At 60.8% G+C, this 14661-nt stretch overlaps 1 protein-coding gene across 7 annotated transcripts in view; it reads left to right on the top strand.

Annotated features, from left to right (window-relative positions):
- Positions 1-14661, top strand: part of SEMA4D (semaphorin 4D) — a 93931-nt gene that overhangs the window by 56266 nt on the left and 23004 nt on the right. For all 7 annotated transcript variants that reach the window (XM_027614579.1, XM_035723535.1, XM_035723534.1 and 4 more), the window contains exons 2-6: positions 51-117; positions 9015-9363; positions 10549-10694; positions 12663-12725; positions 14211-14309. In XM_027614579.1, coding sequence (XP_027470380.1) covers positions 9258-9363; positions 10549-10694; positions 12663-12725; positions 14211-14309 — 414 coding nt within the window. In that variant the 5' untranslated portion in view covers positions 51-117; positions 9015-9257. The remainder of the gene's footprint in view (positions 1-50; positions 118-9014; positions 9364-10548; positions 10695-12662; positions 12726-14210; positions 14310-14661) is intronic.

A 14661-nucleotide genomic window follows, 5' to 3' on the forward strand; every position in this document is an offset into this window, starting at 1 on the left:
TGGACGGAGGACTCACGTGTTGAAATAGTCTCCTTTCCTGTTATTTTCAGAGCCAAGATTTCTGAAGACTCCGTCCTAGAAGCGACTGAGGGGAGGTTCTGGAGGCACAAGATACAGGTAAAGACGCGTGGTTTCTGCACCTGTGTCCCAGCTTCGCGAAGCCGACTCTCGTAGAAGCCTCAGTGGGGTCCCACAGACGGTTGGTCCCAGCTCCCTGTGTGCTCCGGGGGCCAAAGGTCGGGTCCGGCTGTTGCTGTGTGGGGCGTCTGTCCGTGCCGGGCGCCAGGAGCCCCGCGCACAGCCTGCCTCTCCTCACCCCACCCCTGCCCTGCCTGCCCTTTGTTTCTATTTCAGTTCCCTCTGGGGCGCTGGCCCCTGGAGGCCCTGCAAAGTTCCAGTTTCTCCTCTGGGGGTGCGAGGGGGTTGTCAGTGGGGCCCGACATGCAGGGAGGGGTCTCCATGTCACCCAGGCCCCGGTTTGGGGCCATTTTGTGATTAATCTTCATTTCAACCATGTATCTCCAGTTTAAAAGGAAAGAGAAATGCCAGTTTAATGTAAAAGCAGAAGGAAAGCCGCACCCCGCTTCTTCCTCGTAGTTACCCCCGTCCCATGGCCGGCCTCCAGCAGCCCCACCACCCCATGTCCGCCGTGCGGCGCCATCCCTGGGACCTGCCTGGCCAGCTTGCTGGGGCGGCTTTAGTGAGCACAGCTCCCCCTCTAGGGTCCTTAGCACTGTCCGTGTTTACGCGTGGGCACCCACGTGTGTGCTTTCGATTACGTGCCCCATTGGGCCGGGGTGCCGCCCAGTGAGGATGCTGCACGCAGCAGGAATTCCAAGCCCTGGCACTTAGGTTACGAGCATTTTTCCCCCAGGCCATTTACCTTTGATTTTGTTTGTTGATCTCCTTATGTTAAAAAATCGTTGGGGATCTTGGGGAATTGGGAGGGAGGACGGGCCCGTGCGGTGGCCCGAGGTCTCGGAGGTGACGCCCCCAGGGACGGGCCCTCCTCCTGCCTGGCTCGTGCTAACAGGCACGCAGCCTAGTTCCAGTTAAAGCAGACGAAGCCTTCTTTATGTACATGCAGACGGGACAAAGACGTGTCACGGACGCCCAGTGACCCCAGGAGAGGGGCCGGCACACAACCGCTCCGGGATGCACTGCTCCGCGCTGGGCGTGCACATGGCCTGGTTCAGGGCGGGGAGGGTGTAACTTTTGCACAGAGAGGGATAAACGTCTGACTCACTGTGTACAAAACAAACATCAACAGTGAGTTCCTTGGCTCTTCTCCTCCCTAGAGGTAACCACTGTTAACAATTGGATGAGTGTCCGTGTGTCCGTAGGCCTGTATCCCTGTGTGTCCGTGCATGTGTGTCCATATGTGTTTACATCCGTGTCCGTGGTGGGGGGGAACCTCCTCCCTGGACACCATGTGGGCCATCCCACCTGCTGCTGTGCATCTGCCTTCAGTGCCTGGTCGGGGTGCACTGTGCTCACGGACCGATCTTGTGGGGCTGCCCGGTCTCCTGCGTGTCCGTGACCCAGCCCCTGACAGAGGCACGTCCCCCTGGTTGCACCTGTGTCCTCGCTGGACCACAGGGCCACCCGAGTCCCTGGGAGGTAGGAGTGTGCTCCGCGGTAAACTGAGGCTCGCCCTCAGGAACCCCCTGCCCGCCCGCCCCTGCCCTGCACCGGCTGGCAGCCCTCTAATTTCTCTCTGCCTCATGGCAGGTAAACGGCTGCAGTATTTTAGCTCACATTTCTCTGTTAGCAGACTTTAGCGCCCTGGGAGCTAGTTTTGAAGGTGGGACAGTTTTATAAGGTATGGGAAGTTAAGAATGCGGGTAAGTTCTAGTTAAAGTAGAGCTGTTCCACTGTCTTCTACCTGAGTGTGTGTCTCACGCCTCTAACTGGGGACTGAGCACCCGTGTCCGTGGCGTTTCAAATGACCCCCAGGTGTCAGTGGAGTCCTCTGGCTCTGGAAGCCTCCTGGCTGACCTCTGGTGCTGAGCTCCCCGTGGCACCCACAGCCCAGCCGACACAGGGCAGGCCAGCCATGTCCCAGGACAGCCCCACTGTCGCCCAGGAGCCAGCGTCCAGCTGGACAGTCCGATGGCCGCCCTGGAGGGAGCCAAGAGGAGAAGCCAGGGCGGCACTAAGCGGGGGCCAGGGACACAGGCAGGTGCACACGCCCCCCAGAAGGGGACAGTGTTGTTTATGGCCACGGGCAAAGGGTCTAGTGATGTCACACAGGCGGTATGACTCCTCCCTCCACGGGCCGCTCCGCTGGGGCAGCCACGGCCGGCCCCTCCCCACTGCCCCCTGCAGGAGCCCCCTGCCCGTTCCTGCCCCCGCTGGTCATCTGACTGACCGGCATCACCCCACCGCTGGACGCCTGCCTCCTGGCTCCCATCAGCACACACGGGCCCAGGTTCAGGTGAGGGAATGAGGCTGAGGCGTGTCGGGACGCCCCCCCATGGCTTGGTTGTCCTGTGAGGGGGTGGAGGGTGAGCAGGCACCCTGGCCACTGTCCCGCGCTCCCGCCGTCCCACCTCCAGGGTTGCGCACACGCATGCGGTGGAGCTGGGCATCGCTCCAGGGGATTGTTCTGCGTCCTGGGGAAACTGAAGCGCAAACAGTAAACTGCTTGTTGTGCACGTGACGCGTGACACAGAACTCCCGAAACCTGTCCTGAGGGGACGGGGCTGTTTTTGCACGGTGGCAACATCAGTCCACAGCCAGCGGTGGGGGAAGGGAGCCCAAGGGCGGAAGCTAGCCTGGGGACAAGCAAGGGGGGCTGTGGGGTGGGAGGTCAGTCCGTGGCAAGGGCAGGCAAGGGGTTGTGGGCCCGCCTGGGGACAGGGATGAGCGTGGGGGGGCGGTCAGCCTGGAGACACGCGAGGGGGCGGAGATAGGCTGGGGTCAGCCTGGGGGCAGGTGCACGCCCCCTGCTGTGTGGACTGCAGGCTCTGAGGGGGCGTGGGGCTTCACCCACCCTGTGTGGCAGACCACACTCCCCAGGCAGCATCCACAGCTGTCAGGACGCCCTTTGGCAGATTCCCGGCGTGCTGGCAAGCACACTCGGAACGTTGGTTTCGAGTCCTGCCGCTCAGGGTCGCCCTGAGGCCTTCGGTGTGGTGTGAACAGTGTCCCCTCTGTGACCCACCCCTGTGGTCGTGGACAGTTGGTCCCAGGAGGGGAAGCCAATCCCAGACGGCCCGACCGGTCCACGGAATCTGGCTGACAGGTCACCACTGGCAGTCCCTGATCACACGTCAGAACAGAACACCAGATCAGGCTTGTCAGGGTGCAGCAGAGCGCACACACACAACACACAGGTGTGCACAGGCATGGGTATGGGCATCCGTGAATGCACATGCATGTGTATACATACATGGATGCACACAGGTGTACATGTAAATACAGATGTGCACGAATGCATGTGGACGTGTGTGCATACGGGTGTGCAGTTCACACGCACACAGATCCACGCGTATACACACATGTCCACATTGCACATGGGTGCACTCACGCAGACACGTGGGCCGTTTCGCGAACTGGGCCTTACCCTTGCTGGTTGCTGGGTACGTGGTTTTCGGACGTGGTTCAGGACCACTCAGATGGAAAGCTGGAGGGTTGACAGGCCCTGCCAGCCTGAGTGAGGGGCTTGGGGCCCCCGCTCACTTCTATTCTGCTGACATTTAGAGTGGGGCCGTGCACTCCTCGTGAACTCACACGAGGACTCGTAGGTACTGGGGGTGACACTGTGGAACCCTGTCTCCCTCTTGGGCTCCTGGTTCCTTGTGACACTTTCCCACTGGGGACGCAACGCACACCCCCATCACCCGGCTCCCAGCAAGATGCCTCTGCTTCTCAGAAATGCCTGGGAAAGCCAATACAATGGGCATTTTATCCACATTTCCATTTTAGTATTCCCACCATGGTCCTTAATGCCGCATGCCCCCTGTAATCCCGGAGCCAGGATTCCTGCAGGAGCACGTGGGGGCTGCGGGTCCGAGTGCGTGGGGTGCATGCGCTGCTTCCAGTGCTTGAACTCCACGCGACAGCCCGTGCTCGTTGAAAAAGAAAAACACACCCAGCCCTTCCCATATCCTGAAGCAGAACGTGCAGCCGCACCGCCCCTCCCCAGGAAGGACATCTGCGGAGCGTGGGCCCGTTCCCCTTCGGACGTTTGTGCGGATTTTGAGAGACCATTCAGGAGGGAGAGGCAGGGTCCGGCAGAGGCTGTCGGGAAGCCCGTGTGTGCTGCAGCACAAGGAGCTCACTCGCCCTCCGGCGCGTCGGTGGGGTGGCCTGGGGTGGCCCGGAGCAAGTGGCCACGCGGCTCCTGAGTGGCGGTGTCTGGGTGGGTGCGAGAGAAAGGGCCGTTGAGAACGTTCCCTCTTCTCACGCGGACCAGTTCGAGCAGCGCGTGGGCACCAGCCTGCGTGGGGAGCTCTCTGGAAGGTGTGCACACTGCCACCCAGCGTCGGCGCAGACTCACTTGGTGCATTTGTCAGGCGGCAGGGCAGCCTCTGCTGGAGCTCTGACCCGATCCAATCTGTCCATTCTAAGGTTCACGCTGGGTATTTTGTTCGTGGAACTTCCTGCCCGTCAGGCCTCCCCTTGGCTCTCCCCCGCTCCGGCCTTGGTCTCCTAACTGCGCCGTTTGCCTTTCCCCGGTCCTGCCCACTGCAGACGGGGCCAGGGCCACAGGCAAGTCCAAGGCCGGCCACTCAGCGAAAAGGATGAGGCAGGAAGGGATGGAAGGGAGTGGCCCTGAGGCCATTGTCACTGTGGGGAGGGCCCAGCCACCAGGGCCAACCGAGAATGTTCTGGGGGAGGGGCAGCTTGTGCCCGGGCTGGGGGTGGGACATGGTATTGCTGTGGAAGACGAGGGTGGGTTCTCTGCCTCTCCTCCCCACCCCCACGAGGGCAGAGTCCCTGCACCCTCTGGGCCTCTGTCCCCACGTCACACAGGGCCTCCTGCTCCCGGCTCTTCTTCCTTCTTGGGAAGACACATGCAGAGTAGCTCCTTTGTTTTGCTGGAGCAGATCCTTCAGTAGCTTTCTGAGAAAGGATGTCAGGGAGGTAAGAGGAGCCCTCGTGTTTGAAGCCTCCCATGTTGATACTTGGGCTCGGCTCAGGATTCTGGGCGAGACGCTGTCCTCCTCCGGGAGGTTCACAGCACTCTGCTCTCCCCCAGCTGTCAGGGTGGCTCTGGAGAGGCCACTGTACGGCCTGTTTTCTCTCGGGGAGCTCCAGGTGTGGTCTTCGTTCATCGCGCTGCGGGGGCGTTCATGCTGTGAACGCACGTCCTCCTGTTCTAGACGTTTCTCATTTCTCTGTTCCTTCTCTGCATGTCCTCCGCCCTCCTCTGGAGCTGGACGTGGGCCTCCAGGCTCCAGCTCCCTCGTCTCCTTTCCCGGTTTTTATCTGAGCCCCTTTGTGCACCCTGGATGAAGCCGCCTCAATTTTACCTTCCCATCCTTCAACTGGACAGTCTGCGCAGCGTCTGGAGCCCATGTGGGTGGGTCCTCGCCTGGCTGCCCAGAAAAGTGACTTCTGCTGGGGACCCGAGCATTCGGTGTTGCCATTGGGTCCTTGAAAACCAAACTCGGCTCCATGGTGATATTTGGCAGGGGGGTGGGGGGGTGATGAAATGGGCCAGCGGGGCTCGAATCTGCAGCCAGCAGGTGCCCTGGGCTGTGGACTCGCTTACGCATTCCAGAAACCCACAACTGAGTGGGAGCCCAGAGCGGAGAGCCCTACAGATCAGTCACAGGGAGGGAACGTCTTGGGTAAACTGGCGAGACTGTGCCGTGGGGTTTACACACCTCATCTCCAGAACAGACATATGTGGACGTGTTCCGAATGGCATTGACAGGCAGCCTTCTAGACAGGCCACGCTGTGTGCATCCAGACGTGGCCTGGACAGAAAGGTGGAGGGGGCGTGAGACGGGAGAGGCTGCATGGGAGGTGAACCGCAGCCGTGCACGCTGGTTTAATCGGAGAGAGAGAGAGACGTTTTCGTGTGGGCAAATGATGTGCTCTGATTTACATCGAAAACCTTACTCTGGCCACTGCCTCTGTTTAGTAAATGTACTTACTATAGGGAGGTATCTGTTTGGAATTATATCTGACTGCTGGTAATAAAAATCTGGAAAACAGTAGTTTAAAGAGATTACTGGCTTATTTAGCAGGTCGAGGGGCAAGCAGAAGAAAGCAGGTGTGAGGTCTCCAGTATGTTGGGAGGGCCCCCAGTGGATTTCCGCTTGGCTGTTTGTAGAATGAGACCCTTGTTTGCATGTTCACAAGGTGGCGCCCAGATCTCCAGCCATCAAATACGAGTTCCAGGCACCAGAGGAAAGACTGAGGGCAAAGATGCAAACACTAGCTGAGTCCGCCTTCTTTAAGAGCCTTCCTGGAACTCCTACCTCATAACTTCTGGTTGCAGTTCTCTGGCTGGAGCCGCCACCAGGGGGCTGGGGGCCATAGTTAGCTGGCTGCACTGCTCTCCTGGGTAAAACCGAGATTCTGTTAATAAGAATGGAGGGCCATGGATGCAGGGACAGGAAGTGGGTAATCTCTGCCACAGGCGGCAAGAACGGAAGCAGGGCGAAGGGCAGGCAGCTGTGGAGGGGTCAGGATGGGGGTGGGCATTGTGCAGCCTGTGGAGTGGTGGAGATGGCCCCCGGGGGGGCGGGGGGGAGCCCAGCACTCCTGAGCTGTCAGCATCACCCGCGCACACAGCCCGTCCCCAGGGCCTCGGTGTCCTGCAGCTGCAGAGGATTTCTGCAGGAGTGTTTAGTGCTTGCTGGACGCCGTGGGGCTGCTTCACCAGGGGGGGTCACATCGGGGACCCGGCGCAGTTAGAGCCCTCCCCTGGCTGGGCTTCCGGAGCCACCTCGTACCCCATTCCCGTGCTGTGGGCGGGAGAGCAGGGTCTCCTGCGCGGCCTCACGCGGTGAGCCCTCCTGAGAGCCGGCTGCCTGGAGAGAGAGCACCCCGTGAGCTCGCTCCGTGGCGCAGCCCTCCCTCCGTCCCTCCTGGTCTCGCTTCCCGGTGCATCTGCTTCTGCATTTAGCGTCCGGTCCCGCCCTCGCTGCGCTGCCGAGTGTCTGGGCGGGCCGTCCCCGCGGGTCCCCAGCACAGGACTCGGCTTGCAGACCGGCGCCCAGTTCTGTGAAGAGTTGTGTTGGTGCCCGGCCGCGCTCGTCCCTTCCTGCATCTCTGGGGCTGTTTTTGCGCTCCCTGGTGGACCTGAGTACCTGGGACAGAGACAGCACAACTCAAACCTGAGAAGAATGCCTATCTGACGGCCGTCCATGGAGCAAGGTGCTGGCCCCCGTGCAGGGTGAGCCAGTCCCCAGGAAGAGCGACTCCCTGGCTTCACGGCCACACAGTGGCATTGGGGTGAGGACAGACAGCGGGTGAGCAGACCTGGCCGGCACACCTTCGGCAGGAAGGGGAAGGGCAGAGCGGTGCCCCAACAAGAAAGGGGGGCGAGCAGCCGAGGCCTGGCCGTGCCCACATCTCAGCCGTCCCCCAGGGCCCCCCACGAGTCCTTTCTTTACCAAGTGGAGTGGGGCAGGTGTGGTGCCCTGGGCACTGGCATAATAGACAAAGATACAATGAAGAAGACCCCGTTAAGTCCACAGTGATGCCGAGGGCAAGCCATGCTACGTGCTGGACTTTAGGGCCAGACAAGGATTCCAGGGGCATGAGAGGTGACCTCCTGGGCAGGATGAGGAGGCAGCCCAGGAGGGCTTCCTGGAGGTAGTGGCTTGGCTAGGTGAACAGAAAGTCAAAACTTCCCCCTCAAACCCTCTTGGGAGGTTTGGTTTGGGCCGAGGTGCCAGGAAGCAGCAGGGGCTGGTATATGGTCGGTTGTGGGGGCCCTGGGGAGGCTGAGCAGGAGGGAACTCTTGCGGAGGGTAAGGAGCTGGCTGCCCCTTGGATGTCCCTGAGGGGTGGTGATGGTGGGGGTGGGGGGAAGGCTCCAGAGAGGGGCCCAGGGGCCTGTTGGCCTGAGGGACCTGCAGGTGGGTTGACTTGATGGGATGGAAGGAAGAGAAGGGGGTGAGCAGGGCCCGCTCTGGGGGGCGGGAGGCAGGCTGCTCCACCATTTCGCAGAAGAGGAAACCTGGTGGGGGGGGGCAGTGGATCGCATGTGGGGCCTCCCTGGGGGCAGCATGTCTGGGAAGGATGTGGGTCCTACCCTTGCTCCCACAGCTGTTTGGTTACAGCCCCATCGTGAGAAGCCAGAAGAAATTCATGTCACAGTCCCACCGGGGTCCTGGCGGGGCCCTGCCTCAGTGGTCTGCAGCGAGGCTCTCCTGCCCCCCCCACTGCAGGGCACCTTGCGGATGGCGTGTGGGGTAGAGCGTGGGGGCTGGGAGACCTGCAGACCCCCAGCCCACACCCTCTGTCCTTCCAACGAGCTGCTCCCCAGGGACCCCAAGAGCCCCTGACGGCGCTTTCTGTGGCACAGCGACTTCTTGGGTGCAGCTGGGGGAGCAGGGCGTTGGGGTGGCCCCGTCTGCGGCAGGAGGTCAGCTGTCCTGCACGGCAACGTCGCGTGTGCGTCTGCGCGTGTGTACGTGCCCCCACACGTGCCGTGTGAGCGTGCATACATGCACACAGCTCAGCCTCCACGTGGTGCTCTTGGTCTTTCGCCCTGGCTGACCTCCGTGACAAGCGTTACAGGAGCTGGGAAGCCAGGGTCTGCGGGGGATCTGGTTCCCTGGTTTACACCTTTGCAGAGGTCACTAGCGGGCCACAAGTGTCTGGCAAGGGGGGCAAGCCGGGCAGCCAGGTGGGCGGTCGTCCCAGTCTGGGTTCCCATGTCTGCCCTGGAACTCTGCTTTTGGTGACTGGGTCTCAGTGTCAGCGTGGGGCTGTGCCCGCACCACCCCCCGCCCCTGCGCAGACAGAGCTCGGGGCACAGCGGGGAATAGAAAGCGGGTGTTACTACACGCATCCTGACCTGTAACCTTTGTCCTCACTTCCAGAATTTCTTTGTGAAGCCAAAAAGAAGCACACAGTTTAAGAACCCGGTGGCCTTCCACGTTGGCGGTGGTGACCTTGCCCGGCGCCTGGGAAATGCGGGTCCGAAGGGTTTGCACCGCCCACCAGCTACGGGCTGTGCCGCTGGTCACAGCCCCCAGGCTCTGAGCAGCGTCCGCCGGGACACCCACCGCGGCCCCCAGGCCCACAAGCGTTTGCTGCCTGAGCCCCCTCTGCAGCGCCCACGCATGAGGATGTGCGCCCCTGTCGGGGGGCTGCTTGCTGCCCTCGCCATGCTGTTTGGGATGGCGATGGCGTTTGCACCCAAACCCAGGATCACCTGGGAGCGCAGAGGTACGGGCCAGCCCTGCTCTCCCGGTCGACACATGGGCTCCGCTGTGTGTGCTCGGTCTGCTCTCCGGGCCCCTGCAGGCGGGCAGGTGCCTGGGTCACACGGAACACTTGCCCGCTGTGTTCAGGGGCTGCCAGTTAGGTTTCTAAAGCCGGGACCCCTGGAGAGCCTGAGGATGTGGTGCGCTCCCCGGGCATGAACCTCTCTAAATGCCCTGTTTGAGGACATCTAATGACAGGCGGCCAGGCTTCCCGCCAAGTGCTCTCATTTGACGTCCGTAGTTTCTGTCCATTTCCCCTGCTGGGAGCTGTGTCCTGAGACCCCTGGGCTCCCCCGTGAGTGGAGTGAGGGCTGCTTGCAGGGCTGAGCCGTCTTGTGCGGCGTCCCCGGCCGCATGCACACCGGGCACAGCCTTCCTCCGCGCGTCTGTCTCCAGTTTGGGAAAATCCAGACAGCAGAGTGAGTGGATACCTGGTCCTTACATGAAACCAGCGGTCCACGAAACCCACGTTCAGACCGCTCTTGCTGATGCCGGGACTGGGTCAGGCCTTGAGAAACCGTGCCAACCCATTCATGTCGCTGCCAGTTGTCCCGATTCGGACATAGTCCTACTTGTCCGGGCGATGTCCTCGTAAGAGAGGAGACATCACTGTTTCTCGGGTTTATAAGCTCGTGGTGCTTATCCCTAAAAAATGCTTCAGTTAAGGGATATATTTACTGAACTAGGTTTTTTTAAAGCTTTTGAGCTACATCGTGTTTTTTTCCTGAATAAGAAAAGCTTAGTTATATCCTTTATGTACTTCATCTGTGTTAAGATTAAACACACGGACATGAGAGCATGGGAAGCAGAGTGCTCAGCAGCCTGGGGTTGCCTGGGAGGTCACATGCTTGGAGGTCACGCTCGCTCCTGGGAGGGCACGCTCCTTGGAGGCCACGTCGAGTGCAGGGTTTGGAACTGCACTGGAGGAGCAAGAAAGGACCCCGGGCCCCAGCACTGGCCGAGCACAGTGGCTCGGGGGCCTTGCAGGGTCGCATGCTCATAGTGACTGTCTGAGTGGGTCTGCATGCTGACCTCGGGCAGGGGATCCACACACAGGCCCTGGCGACATGACCGTGTGTTACAGCAAGACGGGGTGCTCGGTGTGTCCAGGCTGGGAAATGTCTGATGTTCTCTCTTCCCTCCACAGAGGTGCACCTGGAGAAGTTTCACGAGCCAGGCATCTTCAACTACTCGGTGTTGCTGCTCAGCGAGGACAAGACCACCCTGTACGTGGGTGCCCGGGAAGCCGTGTTTGCCCTGAGTGCTCACAACATCTCCGTGAAGCAGCATGAGGTAAGGCGTGGCCTCCCGCTCGACTGCCGTGTGGGCCGCAGACCTTCCTGGCGCTTTCTCCTCCAATCTGCACTGCGCCGTCGGGCACTTTCCTGGCCACGCAGCCTGCTCACGCCATGGCCGGCCCCACCGCCGTCCTGCACGCTGGCCGCTCACCTGGGGGCCTCTGTCCTCTCCTCTTGAACTTTTTATCTTTTCATTATGGAACATCTTGAGCAAACACAGAAGTCGAGGGAGTGGTGTCGAGGAGGCCTGTTCCCCACTCGGCTCCTGCAGCCCGGGGTCACCCTCCTGCACCCGTGTCCTGGGGCTCCGTTGCCTCTGGAGGCTTTGAAGCAAGTCCCAAACATGCTCTTCGTCCGTGAGGGGTTCCCTGGGTGTCCCCTTCCTCAAGGAGAGGACTCCTTTGTGTCAGAATAACCAAAATACCACAATCACATCCAAAAAAATGTCATCAGATGGTTGGTGTTCTGACTCCACGGACTGTCATAAATGACGTTTGAATCCGGCTGAAATCAGGCCGTCCATGGGGCCGGCCACTCTGCCCGGCAGGTGTCCGTGTGCCGCCGCCACCTTGGCCCCTCGCTGGGAACACTGCCGCTCCTGCGTCCCAGTGACGCGCAGGCCCCTCTGCCGAGGCAGGTCCCGCGGGGCAGCCACAGCTGCGTCCGGGACTCCCCAGCTCGGCCTCCCCTCCTCCACGTGGGAGCAGGAAGCCGTCAGCAAGTGGGTTCACGTCCCCTGGGGCCAGTTCCTTTGGAAGTGGGGGGGGTCAGCACCTGAAGTCTTGGCCTTCGTTTGCCTGTTTTTAATGAGCTCCTTCTCTCTGAGTAGTGGAATTTCGATTATTTGGATTTTCAGAATGACCTCGGAGTCACAAATCGGAGTGTGTCGGAAGCTCCGTTGCCGCCCGAGCTGTGCCTGGTGCTCAGTCTGTCCCTTCCCGGCCGGTGGTGGCCTCTCGACCGCTGGGTCCTCAGACACGAGCCCGGGGGTTGGGGTTGGTTTTTTGCTCTCTGCTACTGCGTCCCATGCCCTCTCGGGGCCCGGTGAGCACGGCCAGGGGCCCGTCCGCGTTCATGCTCCCGTGTCTCTACGTGTTTTGTGTAGATGGAGATGAAATCGCTGGCATTTTGCTTTCTGAGGGAAGCTGCCTTCGGCCGCGGGACATGGTTCCGCATTTGTGTGTTCTGATGAGGACTTCTGTCTCTCTGGAAACACACCGCTGGTGATGCGTGTGCTGGTCGGGCTTTGCAGGGAGCGAGTTTGTGCAGGACGCTTAGCGTGGGACCACGTGCACGGGGAATCGCCTGCTGCCGTGGAGAAGCTCCGGGCGCTTCCCGAGCCCTGGGCACCGGCGGCTGGCTCCGGTTGTCGGGGCGCCTGTCGTGGGTCATCACACGTGGAGACCGGGCATCCTGGGGAAGGCGAGGCAGCAGTCGAGGGGCTGTATGTGGTGTGGCCTGTGGCTTCCGGTTCTCTGGAGGGCAGGGGTGAGGGCCCCACGGGCTGCCCCATTCTGATCGCGCGTCACGGGGCATGAAGGCAGCAGAAGCACAGGTCATGGGAGGACGCGTGGGGGGGTCCTGCTGTCCACGGATGGTCCCAGGAACCCACGTGGCTATTTGAGGGTACCTGTGGTCTAGCCAGTTGATAACCGAAAACCTCACCGCTAGCACTCTAGCACTGGCTGCTAGTTTTGCAGCGAACCATGGGAAGGAATCGGGGAGGCCGGGCGCTGCTGGGCTTCGGTGGGGGTCTCAGGCGGAACGTTCTAGAAGCCCCGGTCGCTCGGGACCTCGACGTCCGCTGGCTGAGCTTTGCTTTGCAGTCTCACTTCCACTGTCGGGGGGGGAGTATCCGTGCCCCTTGGGGCACCATGTGCTTTGTAAACCGTGCATTTTAATGCCAGCATCGCCTTTTGGACGGGGAATATGCACTGAAATGGACTCTCATTTCTCCTAACAGGCATACTGGAGGGTTTCAGAAGATAAAAAAGCAAAATGTGCCGAAAAGGGGAAGTCAAGACAGGTAATTTCTGGTCTCAGAACCCCCTGGTGACGTCGTCACAACCATTCTGGGGTTGTCCTCTGTGCCCAAATGCTGAGGCAGGGTCTCTCAATGCAGGAGCCCGCGGCGGGGTGGGGGAGGGGCACTTGAAAAACACTTTGGTAAAGGTTAACTTAGTTGAATTTATTCACATGGGCTCAAACTTGATAGAGAAAATAATTTCTGGTGCTTGTTGGCTAAAGGTGTGAAATGCAGGGTGCAGGCCTCCGCAGCACCCCAACAGCTTGGAGGGGTTGCTGTAGGATTTCTGAGGTTGGGGCAGCGATCATCCCTTGAGAATCTGCCCCTTCTCCAGGGGATACTGGGCACCTCGGCATGCTGGCCACGTGGGCACTGCGGGCCCGAGGGTCTACCTCCCCCCCCGGGGCTCAGGTTACCCCACCACTGGTTAGGCCCTTTGCCCCAGTTGGGTGCCCGGCCCGCGTCCGAGTCTCCCGGTGTAAGAGCCCCATCTTCCTTGGTAGTAGGGCAGGACGCCTGAGTTGGGGTAGATTTTGGCTGTTTGGCTAATTTCAAAATCATTAAAAATGGAAAAAAAATGTTTTTGCTGAACTTTTCTTTTTAGCAAAATATTAAACACTTTTGCTGAAATCACGAGATCTGAAGTTGCTTTAGGAAATGGGAAAATGCAGGCTTTGTGTGGTAATCACTGGTGTTCTAGGGAGTTGTCTGAGAGCTAAATTAGGCCGAGTGCTTGCACAGACCGCCGAGGACAAGGGTCCCCCCCAGCTCACGTGGGGAGGATGAGTTCCTGCCAACCAATTAAAAACAGTCCGGGGTGGGGGGAGAAAAAAACAGAAAAACCTTCCCTGAGCAGAGATAATTTCAGACAATAGCACGTATAATGCCAGCACGTTCATTTCAGCCTAAACGGCATGCTCTTTGGTGGTGTCTGGTTTTCTCGTGTGCGCACAGCCTCAGGCCCCTCCCTCGCCCGGCCTGTCCCCAGAGAAGCATGGTTTCCAGCCCCGCGCACTGGGGCGGGCGGGGCGGGGTCCCCGGGTGTGCAAGGACGGCAGGCGGGCTGCCATGCACGGGCCGCCTCCAGGCACGTGCCGAGTGTCGAGGGAGAGTCAATGCGTCTCTTCGGTGGCGGGCGTCCAGGAAGGTCTGAGGTCAGCGCGGCTTTGCTGAGGGTGAATTAGGGACCGGGGTGTCGGGGAGGTCCTGGCCCCTGACGGCCGGCCTGTGGATGCTGCAAACGGAGGTTTGTCCTGGGCGGGGGGAGGCTGGTTCCAGGACCTGCCCCACCACCCGGGCAGGGCCAAGCAAGCACGGGCCGAGCGAGCACGTGACACGGGGGCTAGCCGAGGTGCTGGTGGGGGCAGCAGGGAGGCACAGTGGGGGCTGGTCACGGCCTGCCGGCCCCACGCCCTGAAGTTCGGGTAGTGGAGGGTGTCCAGCGGGAGCCGGCCGGCAGCTGATGCGCGCCTCTCTCCTTTGCAGACTGAATGTCTCAACTACATCCGCGTGCTGCAGCCGCTCAGCGCCCGCGCCCTGTACGTGTGCGGCACCAACGCGTTCCAGCCGGCCTGTGACCACCTGGTAAGGCCAGGCACCCCTCCCGGGGCAGCATCGGGGCTCCCCGCTCTGCAGAGCAGGAGGTTTTCTAACGGCCGGCGGCGGGGGCGCCTCGGGATGCCACGGGCCACTCGCCGGGCTCCCGGAAGCCCAGTGTTGCTGAGGGCATGACATGGCAGGACTCAGGGGGCCAGTGGCCCACGGCACGGAGCCGGCAGTGGGGGCACCTTCTGGGAAGTGTGCTGTTGACACACGCGGCACCAGCATGCCGTGGTCTGACCTCCTGCGTCCTTCTTGCCACGTTTTGTGCTTGTGGGGAGGCCTGCTGTGACCAGCATCCTGGTCTGATGGACAAGTCAGGGCTCTGCTCCTGGCT

This window comes from Zalophus californianus, chromosome 13 (genome assembly GCF_009762305.2).
Source record: "Zalophus californianus isolate mZalCal1 chromosome 13, mZalCal1.pri.v2, whole genome shotgun sequence".
Lineage (NCBI taxonomy): Eukaryota > Metazoa > Chordata > Mammalia > Carnivora > Otariidae > Zalophus > Zalophus californianus.